Here is a 10,798-nt window from a genome sequence, read left to right as displayed (position 1 = left end):
GTTCAGCATGTCATCCTTCAGGAGTCTCTTCTTCACCGCCTTGACAGCCTCTGTGGTGGGGATGCAAGTGAACAAGGATGTGACATCATATGAGACCATGGTCTCGTCCTGCTCCAGCTGCAGTTGTTTGACTTTCTTCACAAAGTCCTGGGAGTTAATTATGTGGTTTCCTGTGTTTCCCACCAAAGGAGCCAGAATGGTGGCCACATGCTTAGCTATGTTGTAAGTCACAGAGTTGATGCTGCTGACAATGGGTCTGAGTGGGGCTCCTTCCTTGTGTATTTTGGGTAGGCCATAAAGGCAAGGGATGGCCTCCCCGGGCTATAGTCTGTAGTATAGTCGCCAGTCAATAACTCCCTCCTTTTCCAGCTTCTGTAAACAGTCTATAACCTTCTTCTTATAGCCACTGGTGGGGTCCCTCTTCAGTGCTTCATAGGTGGTGGTGTCACTGAGGAGGTCGGAAACTCTGGTCTGATAGTCAGATGACTTTAGGACTACTGTACACCTGCCTTTGTCTGCTGGAAGGATTGTGATGGTTTCATCCTTCTCTAGTGCAGCTAAAGCCCTCCTTTCCTCAGGGGTAAGGTTCGGGGGTAGGAGTTTGGCACTGGCCAAAGCAGCTGTGACCTTCATCTGCAGTTCTTCCGCCTCATCAGCCAGCTTGTTGCTCCTAATGGCCGACTCTGTGGCTGTGATGAAGTCTACCACAGGGATTTGTTCGAGTGTGACTGCAAAATTTAATCCCTTGGCTAATACCTCTTTTTCTGTGTCCATGAGTTCTCTGTCCGAGAGATTTTTGACCCATTTGTCGTTGTGTAATGGTTGTGGGTTGTGGCCCTCCTTTCTCCTTTTCTCCTTTCTAGGGGACACCATTGGCCTTCAAAGGACTGAAACACCACCGAGGGGGAAAAATATCTCTGGCTCAACACCAGTCGGGCAGAACTGATGAAGCCTCTCGGATGAGAGGTGAAACGTCTTCAACCTAGAAACCTAGTCCAGTTGATGTTTTCTAAGTTTTTTTCCAACTTACTATGACCTGGATGACTGAGAATCTGCACAGACAAAGGTATACACTATGACCACAAATTAAAAGTCTGGACATATACTGTATAAACATAGAAATTTACTGATCGTTACAAGGGTGTTGTTAGTTTTCCATTATACTTATTTATATATTTCCATTTTCACATGCATTTTATTTAAAACAATTTTTATTCAAAAAACATCAAATCAAGCTAGAACATTCCATCCTTCCAGCTTTTCTCCTGCTGTGTGCTGTTGGGGTGCTCTGCTCTGATGCTGCGGCAGAGCAAAATGGATCCTGTGAGCCCAGGCCTGAGGTAAAAGCTGCCACAATAAACACAGTAAACTTTAACTACACAGCTTGAATTATGTACTAGTCTTTCTGAGTTAATGCATATTTCAGGTAAGCTGTGGGATTGTTTAATGAAATGTATAATGTATCTGATATACTTAAAACACTACATTAGCTACAGTACATTCACACTGCAGGTTTTACAAAACCTAATGCTATTTAATATAGGTTTTTACAAAGTCTGTTGCACCACACATATTATTGGTATGGGTGTCACTAACACACCATGGTCTTCTCACTAAAGACGGGTGTTTTTGTTTTAGAGTGCACGATTCACTTAAAAACAGAAAACAAAAGTGCAGAGCAGCAAGAGGCTGTAAAGCAAAGATGGAAATAGTTCAGACCTGACAAAACACACTCTTGTTTCATTTCTGTTTAGCACTTTGAAGTCTGTCAGATGATGTGTTATTTTAGTAGAACCTTTAAAAAATTACAGATTGGGGATAGTATTTGAAATGACACCATTTGACAAATGTAAAAGCAGACATAAGGTTCACTGGGATGGCATTTGTAGTAAATAAACTGAAACATTCACACATCCTGTGAATAATATTTTATGAAATATAGACATCGTATAGTCTTATCAATTTTATGTGCTTTAAATTTTTCTGTATGTTTTTTAATGCAAAGTAGTGAATAGTTTTGTGCTACCACATTGAAAGCTATTTAATACCAGTGATTAAATGGTGAGTTTTGTCTTTCAGGTTGAATGTTTTGTGCTAGATGACTATCTGAATGCATCCCGTCCTGTCAAAGTTGAGGCGTGCTCTGGTAAGAAATTCAACATCTCCCTGGAGAGCTTCAGTGGATATGCTGTCTGTTACCACATCGGAGAAAAAGGCCAAATGACGATGTAAGTCAATGTAATTGTTTGTCTTTAGATGCGCTTTTTTATTTATATATTTTTGATTATTTCTGACCATTTACATTTTACCAGGACCTGGGGTCGCGTCATGGTCCTACCACCACTTTCTGAGACCGATTCTGGGGAATATATTCTGATTTCTGAAACTAGCAACGTGACCAGGGCCTCAGTGAATAAGTTTTTCCGTGTAGTAGCAAGTGAGTAACATCACTTAAGTATCTCCTGTCCGCAATGCTCAGTCAGCATTTAACACAGCAGACAAACACTAGAGTGTTTGATGCTAATAAATCAGTGTTAAGAAAACTATGTTAACCATTTATATTTTTTCTAGAATGTCCAAGAAAACCACAACTGATACTGGAGAGGGTAGATGGATCAATGTTATCCCCTCATTTCACCTGCATTCAGAGTATGTTAAACTGATAGCAATGTGGTCTACTGACACCTCAAGAAAACATCCACTATAGTGTGATTTTCTGAATAATGATGTTTCTTCTGTGACAGGACAAGGACAGGGAGTTCAGTATCGAGTGCTGACTATCATAACAAAGGAGTGATGTGCTGTGCTACTAATGAAGAAGGACAAGAGTGCACCCAACTGTATGACTACGGTAACTAAAGAGCTCAACAAATTACTCAAAAATAATCTACAAAAGATTTATCTGCAATAAGTGATTGTAGATGCCAGGTAATTTGTTCAGTTCTGGACCTCAACCATCTAAAGATGTTAGGGACAAATCCAGTTTGCAGCCCGGGGACTATCTCTAGTTAATTTCATTTAAATAGAAAACATTTAAATAGAGTACAGTTTTAAAAAACTGACTATCAAATCTGTTCTGTGACTTGATGCTCTTTTGTCCATCTCAGACCTGGACCGTGATCCAGAGAAAAATGAGGAGGATTTTAATGTGACTGTGAGCTCCAAGCAGTCTTTGCTGCTACGCTGCCGAAGTAGGAATCCTAAGCCTGTGTGGAAGAAGGACAACGAAACACTGGATGCCAGAAAATTAGCATGTTCTTCTAAAGATAACAAAGAGGTACAATAATCTGATACTGAGACAACTGAGATTTTCTTTAAAATTTCAATGAACAGAATTGAGTTCTTTCCATTAGTGTTTGTCAAAATCATAAGAAATATATATTTTTCTTCCAGCTCTGTATTAAAAGTGATAGGCATTTGTCAACTCGTATGGCCTACGTGTTCATCAGATCAGTTAGTGAGGAGCACAGGGGCATGTACACCTGCACAGGAGGGGGAAAGATAGCTAAGGCTGTTGACGTTCGTATCCAGGGTTAGTAGAGTTGCTTTTTTGTATTTATACTAATTGCAATAAATAATCCTGAATGATTCTTATTCTCTCTAATACTTAGGTCTGTTTGTACCAATTGCACATGAACTGAATTTATTCTTGTGTTGCAGATAACGCTTCCCTCGATGCCCAGTTGAATAAGAGCAAGATCATACCAGCTCAGAAGGCATCGAGTACTTGTCTGCAAGCCAGTGTTTCTTACCACCCTGTGCTCCACTACTGTTCCTGGGAGACTCCCGATAACATGAGAATTAAATGCACGAGGGAAACGTTTGTTACGAAACACAGGTAGTCCCATGAATTGATGCTTCCAGAGCTCAGCTTTCTGTATGAACTTCTAAAAATGTTACCAAATGCTGTCAGAGTGTAGAAACATACAAAACACTAATGTCTTTTCAAGAGCATTAACAGACAACTAGTATTGGCAAATATAATCATATGCTATTGCGTACATTCTTAAAGACTTTTGGATGGTTTCATATAAAGCTGTGGGATATAACACTGTTTTTTCAGGACTGTAAGGCTATGTCCTCAAAACCCTTCACACCCCTCACTCATAACAGGAGATTATAAGTTACACTTGATGGCTGGGAACCAAAATCTAACGAAGACTATAACAGTGAAGGTTGTAGGTAAGAGAAATGGGTTGTTTTTTATTATTGTAACTTCTGAAACAATTATATCATTTTTAAAACTTATTTTTGCAATTTTATTTTAAATGGTGCTAATAGATCAGTGTTAAGAAAACTATGTTAACCGTTTATATTTTTTCTTGAATATCCCAGAAAACCACAACTGATGCTGGAGTTTATCCAATATGATTCTGTGAATTTGGCTTGTTTTTGATGATACTGATTTTTTTCTTCTGTCACATTTTTTTGAAGCTCTTCAACTCAAAAACAACAGCTTCATAAGAGACACTTTGTTTCTGCCTTTGCTTCTGGCTTTGGTAGTAATCATTGTGGTAACCATGTGTTTCTACTTCAGCAGAAAGAAGGTACATATTACCCACCAGCACACAAACAAACAAACACATGTAAGCGCAGGAACATAAGAACAAAACTGCAACTGTCTTTTGATCCAATAGACTTGGTAGCTTTCATAGACAAGCACACTCCATGAGCAGCATATTTAAACCTAGTGCATGCACAATAACCATTACATCTCTTTGTGTGTTTCAGGTGTCACTCCGTATCCTGGGATAAAGGTGGATCACATATTCTATTCAATGATTGAGAGAGGATTTAAGATGGAGTGTCCATGCTATGCAACTCTGTCTGTGTAGGTCTTTATTTTTTCAAGATAATGTCTGTCTTTAGACAGTTTCATGTGAATTAAAAACAAGCAGATTTTATTTGATTTAAGAAGATTTTCAATATAGAACCTAAGGTAGGCATAACTGTTCTTAAGATTGTTAGGGACTGAACTTTATATACAGTAGTTAACCTAGTTCCACCTCAACCATCCACATCAGTAAATTCTGCTTAAACATTAGAATATTAGTAACAGTTACCTCATAATATAATGCATATATACTGCTGAGAAATTGGCCATTTTACAGTACTGACTTTTGATACTTTAAGTAGAGTAAATTTGCTTAGAGTATTTCTGTGTATTTGAATGGAGGACTTTTACTTACATTATAATGCAGTACTTTTTACATGACTGTAATGAATTGGAGTTGTTCCAACACTGTCTTCAAATCTACAACAAACAGTGTAATCCAGCTAACTTTGACTTCTATGCAATATGTCATGGATAACTGCAGATCTCTGCAAACCGAAGGTCTTTCCAGAGCTGTGTATAGGTCTGAATTTTCATCCCTCTTCTTACTTTTTCAGATACAATATCATGTGTAAGTGTTCGGGCCCTGAATTCCTCTGACCGTCCTTCTTTCTCCAAACTGTTGTCCTTTATGTGTGACGAGCTGCAGAGGGAGGAAGAGGTAGGCCTGCAGAATCCAACAACCTTGGGTGGAGCCCAGTCTGACTTGGACGTGGTGACAGTTGAGGAGAAGCTTATGAAGCCATCAGACATTCAGTGATCACCTATCACTGAAAGCATGTTGTTGTTGTTCAAACCATCTTATGTATTGTTTAAAACAAAAAGATTCTTCTCATAGCATTAATCTCACGTTACAGCAGTAGAATAAACTATACTCACTTTGTGTTTTGATAAAATATTGTAAGCAGTTTTAGAATCATAGCTGCCTTTGAATAATACAATATGTAGCATATAGTTACAATTTCACAGCATCTTCTTAAGTAACAAACATAGGTTTTTTGTTGTGCACAGGGCTGGGACTTCAGTGAATTATATTCTCACAATGAAAATGTCATCTGAATGAATACAGTATTTTATACTTTATCGTGCAGCTAAAAATGAAAAATAGAGTTGATTAACAGGCCCTGGGTATTCTCAGGATTATACAGTATGTAAGCTATAACTTGATGTTTCTACATTGGATCTGGAGCAACTCATTAATTTTTGGTTATTACAACAACCTTTGCCTTCAAATATTGTTGGACATTGTCATGACACAGGTTTTGCTGTTATTTTAGGTATAAGCAGCTGTTACAAGCAGTTTAAACCCAGTTCTACATACATATTTTTTAACCAAGCTTTTGATATACATTTCTGTATATACTACATTATACTGTATTAGTTTTAGTTTTCTAATATATCTGCAATAAAATGTACTTTACATGTTAAACAATTGGTGTAGTTATCACATGATTTAACTTTTTGCTTGTAACCACTTAAATAAAATCATGTGCAGGCCTCATTACATTATATACAGTATCTGAGTAATCACACAAAGAGTGATTTTATACAAGTAGTTTCTGCAGAACTATCCTACCAACACTTTATAATAAAGGTACAAATCATATACTTAAATGTTTAACGTATAGATGAATATAATGACTGTGTGAATTAGGCTACTGCATGATGTATTATGAGTTCCTGTTATTCACCATTAAAATATGATCAAGTCACTACGACTTCCGGTTAGTTCATACCTAATACATCATCATTAAAGAAATATTAATTCACATTTACTTCATACGTTTATCGATATGCCCCCATATTAGCTGCATTTCAGTAACACAAAAGCTCGTTTCAGACCCACCCATGTATTTAATTAGTCTTTCTTTAATTATTATACAGGGCTACCGAAATATCTTTCACAATCAAATAGAAAAGATTACAGAAATGTCTACATTATTAATTTCTACCAACTTTTTGTGTGATTGTTTCCCCTCTACTCAGTTATTTTGTGACCACTCTAAAGCACCGTTATAAATGTATATGTTTAATGCGCTAGGTGACGCCAGACATCAGAGTTAGGGTGAGGAAGAAGCCGGGTCAACCTGTGTCTAAAATGTGCACAACAGTTTTGCACTTGGTTGTAAACTTTTAGCTAACTTTAAGTAATGACTGGCATTTGATGTGACAAATAAATTATTAACCACTGCCAGGCCTCGGATGTGCACCAGTGCGTTAACCCAAAGCTTGGTCCGAAGGTCAGTACGCGCTGGCCATGTAACCAACCACAAATATCCCCACATTAACATGGATATCGACGCAATAAATGCTCTTCCTTGTGAGGACTTTGTGAATATTTTTGGTAATGTGGTGGAGAAATGTCCCCTTATAACAGCTGCTGTGTGGTCGAGGCGTCCATTTGCGAACCTGACTGCTCTGGAGGCTGCTATTAGTGAGTTCATCGACGCCCTTCCAGAGTCAGGTGAGGCAGACCTACATTTCACTAACTGTTCATTTGAGTTTGGGCTCTGTTGAAGTTCTTAGGGGTGGTTGGTATTTTAACAAACTGTAATACTCAGTCACCATCAGTGGTGGAAAGTACTCAAGTAAGCTACTGTCATTGAGAACAATTTTGAGATATCTGTTCTTAGCCTTTTTTTACTTTCTGCTAGTTCATACTTCGGCCTCACTACATTTGAGAGGCAAGTATTGTACTTTTTATTACTTCATTTGATAATTTTATTAGTTACTTTTCACAGTATCATGTGATTGGGAATTTCACAAGCTACACAGCAGTAGCTCCAACTTTACCAGCTGAAAAATGTGACGAACACAATTATGCATCAATAATTGTAATCCAGTTAATGTGAAGTGTGTCATGCTGCATAACTTATTTTTACCTAGTAAGTAAGCTAAATTTTGATGCTAATGCTTTTGTACTTTTACTTGAATTCAGGACTTAAACGCAGTATTTTACAGTGGCATCGCTACTTTTACTTAAATAAACAATCTGAGTACTTCCTCCACCACTGGCCATCATGTGTCTAGGTAAAGAAGGGATCCTCAGGTGTTACCCAGACCTCGCAGGCAGGGACCTTCAGGGCGACACCTTGACCCGGGAGTCGCGCGAGGAGCATGCCCGAGCCGGACTGGACGCGCTGAGCTCGGGAGAAGCCTTGCGCATGAGCCGGCTCAACTGGGAGTACAAGGTGCGTTTTGGGTTCCCGTTTGTCATCTGCGCTCGGATGAACGACAAGGCTAACATCTTACAGCAGCTGACCGAGCGCTGCCGGAACGAGCGCACGGTGGAGAGGGCGCGCGGCATCGAGGAGGTGAAGAAGATATCCCACCTGCGTCTCCAAAGCCTGGTGCTCCCCGACGCTCCCAACGCTCCCAACAAGTTATGAACCTTAACTACTGCAGGGTGGTGGATTTCACCTGTGTCATCTGGTGTAAAGACTCAAACGTTATAAAACTATTTGCTTTATTCCAAATTTTATTCTCAATACCGTGTAATGAATGTTTCAGACAATAAAATATATAAGTCACTGATTATAGTTATACAGTTACTGTTGTGCTGACTTACTGCAAATCTGGTTTGTCATATTAAACAGTAGTGGAATGTATAGGCCTACATTTCCTAATAATAACATATAATAGCCTATACATCAATGTGAAACGAGTGCTTTTACTTTTAATACTTCAAGTTTATTTTGATGCGGATACTTTTGTACTTTTACTCAAGTAAATTTTGAATACAGGACTTTTACTTGTAACAGAATATTTTTACACTATGATATTAGTACATATACCTAAGTAAAATAACTCAGTACTCCTTCCACTACTGATTTTACGTATATTTACCTTCATAATCATGACGTCATACTAACAGGCCTTCTCGCTTGATTAAATATGTGCAACTGAATCCTTGTTGTTTCATCTAACAAAGGGGGGGACAAAGGTACAGGTGGTCCTTCGTGCTCGGTTGTGGCAGCATGCCATCTGGTGCCCAAAAATGTCAATGCATATATGGGCAAGTAGAACCTAGAAAGATCCCTTCAGATCAAAAATGACTGTGACAGGGTTTCTAGTAAAGGAATCCCTGAGGGAGCTCAGTGAGGTCTCTGTAAAAGGAGGACATTAGTTAAAAATGCCAACTTTAGTGGGGCTGTTTCACTCTGTCCACTGTTTTCAGCCTAGTTCTTAACCCCACAGGTTTGTAGCCTATTTCTGTAGGTTATGAGGAAGAAAAAACTTAAAGGTCCCAGTGCAGAGAATAATGTTTTCTCCGGGTCTATGCGGGCTCTCTTGACCCAGAGCCGGAGAGACAGTGGCCGTGTAACGGGGAAACAGGCGGTGTACTAGTGTGAAGTCCATTTGTGGATGAGACCCCTCCCGCCGGTTCCCCTTGGTCTCCAGAGGTGATGGAGGAGTCCTGGTCCGGCTCGGCCCCCCTCGCCTTCCTCCGGTCCTCCTCCTTCTTCCACTTCATGCGCCGGTTCTGGAACCAGATCTTGATGTGGCGCTCGGTGAGGCTCAGGGTCAGCGCCAGCTCCACGCGGCGCGGCCTCGAGATGTACCGGTTGAACAAGAACTCTTTCTCTAGCTCCAGCAGCTGGGCGCGCGTGTACGCCGTCCTCGTGCGCTTGTTTTCCTCAGTCTCGGCCATCACGTACGGTCCTAAAGACAAACATAAGCAAATGTTTATTATCTTGCTTGAACTAAATCTCAACCAAACTACATTCACTGAGTTAATTATCAGTGGTGGAAAGGAACCAAGCGCGCAAAATTCAAGAAGGCCTAAGCAGGATAGGCTACAGTTCAAAGTTGACTTTAGCTACTTGAATATTTTCATTTTCTGATCAGTTGTACTTCTACCTCACTACATTTCACAGGCACCATTATACCTTTTACTCCACTACTTGCCTGACATCTTTAGTTACTTTTTTCATCCCCCTCCTGTCCAGTCAAAACCTTGTGCATATATATGGTGGGTTTGAACTATAATTTTTATTTCTGATAAAACTGAACGGTAATTGTTCCTTTATCTACCAAATAAATTCTCCCACATCTTAAAGGGAATAAACAGTTTTTAAGCCTTGGATTAGCTGGAAAGTTTACTATAGCTAAGAATAAGATGTTACAAACATGAGGATGTTGCACTGCTGCAGATTAGTGCAACAACAACAACTACAGCACCAAAGTTCAACATATACACCAGTAATTTTAATCCAAGCCATCATATCCTAAAAGTTAAACACCGACAGGAACCAATTTTCCGCCTTTTACTTTTAGGTACATTTTGTTCACTATGGTTTTGAATATAGGACTTCTAATTATTACGCACAGTGTTTCCTTAAATTCCTGAGTTTACTCCTTCCACCACTGTAATTAGGCTTAGTAGAAGTGCATGGGTTATATTTTCACCACTCCGCCAGGCTCCTGCAAAAACCACAGAACATGTTTGTCTTATGATAACTAATAAAATGTAAAGCGAAACGGAATTTACACTCACTTCAGAGTTACTTCCTTTTGCCTGAGCTGAAATTTTGAAGCAAGTGGTGATGGGGGATCTCTAAAATTATAGACTATTCTTAGGAGAATTTTTCATTATAGGTTTTAACTGGGTTAAAGGTTGTAGGTTAAATTATTTAGGGGATTGATATTTTAATTAAGGTCAGCCAAAGCTGGTTGTTTCATTTTACGGTGGAGAAAAAAAAGTCCTGTGCGCAAAGGTTCGCCACACGGCTACAGTGTCACAGCAGGGGGCTCATACTGATTTTAGAAAATATATCACTGACGAAATGTCTTATATTTTGTGTGAGTTTTCTATGATATGAGATATGAGTAAAGTCTGAGAACTGTAGGTACGGGTAAATAATTTCAGCAGAACAAACCTCGTCTGGCAGGTAGGCTACTTTTACGCAAACTCGGTTACTTTACGTTTGTTATAATTAAAGCATTACAACAAGTGTTCCTGCT

At 39.2% G+C, this 10,798-nt stretch overlaps 3 protein-coding genes across 3 annotated transcripts in view; 2 read left to right on the top strand and 1 right to left on the bottom strand.

Annotated features, from left to right (window-relative positions):
* Positions 1-2,749: 2,749 nt before the first annotated feature.
* LOC109960110 (receptor-type tyrosine-protein kinase FLT3-like) lies at positions 2,750-5,594 on the top strand. The gene is made up of 6 exons (XM_020599982.1): positions 2,750-2,851; positions 3,108-3,277; positions 3,394-3,532; positions 3,661-3,838; positions 4,064-4,182; positions 5,392-5,594. Exons 1-6 carry the CDS (start codon positions 2,797-2,799, stop codon positions 5,592-5,594), a joined length of 864 nt encoding a protein of 287 aa, XP_020455638.1. The 5' UTR covers positions 2,750-2,796.
* Positions 5,595-7,123: 1,529 nt separating this feature from the next.
* On the top strand, positions 7,124-8,307 carry urad (ureidoimidazoline (2-oxo-4-hydroxy-4-carboxy-5-) decarboxylase). The gene is made up of 2 exons (XM_020600010.1): positions 7,124-7,298; positions 7,865-8,307. The coding sequence occupies exons 1-2, from the start codon at positions 7,124-7,126 to the stop codon at positions 8,221-8,223; spliced, it is 534 nt and encodes a 177-aa protein (XP_020455666.1). The 3' UTR covers positions 8,224-8,307.
* A 316-nt stretch (positions 8,308-8,623) lies between these two features.
* pdx1 (pancreatic and duodenal homeobox 1) overlaps positions 8,624-10,798 on the bottom strand; it is a 9,905-nt gene continuing 7,730 nt past the window's right edge. Inside the window, exon 4 of the mRNA XM_020600009.1 lies at positions 8,624-9,496. Coding sequence (XP_020455665.1) covers positions 9,111-9,496 — 386 coding nt within the window. The 3' untranslated portion in view covers positions 8,624-9,110. The remainder of the gene's footprint in view (positions 9,497-10,798) is intronic.

The sequence above is a fragment of the Monopterus albus genome, unplaced genomic scaffold (assembly GCF_001952655.1).
Source record: "Monopterus albus unplaced genomic scaffold, M_albus_1.0 scaffold44.1, whole genome shotgun sequence".
In the NCBI taxonomy this organism is placed as follows: Eukaryota; Metazoa; Chordata; class Actinopteri; order Synbranchiformes; family Synbranchidae; genus Monopterus; species Monopterus albus.
Note: the sequence above shows the minus strand (reverse complement) of the source record. Positions and strands in the feature narration are given on the sequence as shown.

What these genes read in the sequence shown, in the direction of transcription:
- LOC109960110 (XM_020599982.1), top strand. Translation starts at nt 2,797, where the DNA reads ATGTGCTGTGCTACTAATGAAGAAGGACAAGAGTGCACCCAACTGTAT. An exon ending in CTTCTAAAGATAACAAAGAG is followed by an intron (nt 3,278 to 3,393) that starts GTACAATAATCT and finishes TTTTTCTTCCAG; the next exon opens with CTCTGTATTAAAAGTGATAG. An exon ending in TATAACAGTGAAGGTTGTAG is followed by an intron (nt 4,183 to 5,391) that starts GTAAGAGAAATG and finishes TTACTTTTTCAG; the next exon opens with ATACAATATCATGTGTAAGT.
- urad (XM_020600010.1), top strand. Translation starts at nt 7,124, where the DNA reads ATGGATATCGACGCAATAAATGCTCTTCCTTGTGAGGACTTTGTGAAT. An exon ending in CGACGCCCTTCCAGAGTCAG is followed by an intron (nt 7,299 to 7,864) that starts GTGAGGCAGACC and finishes TCATGTGTCTAG; the next exon opens with GTAAAGAAGGGATCCTCAGG.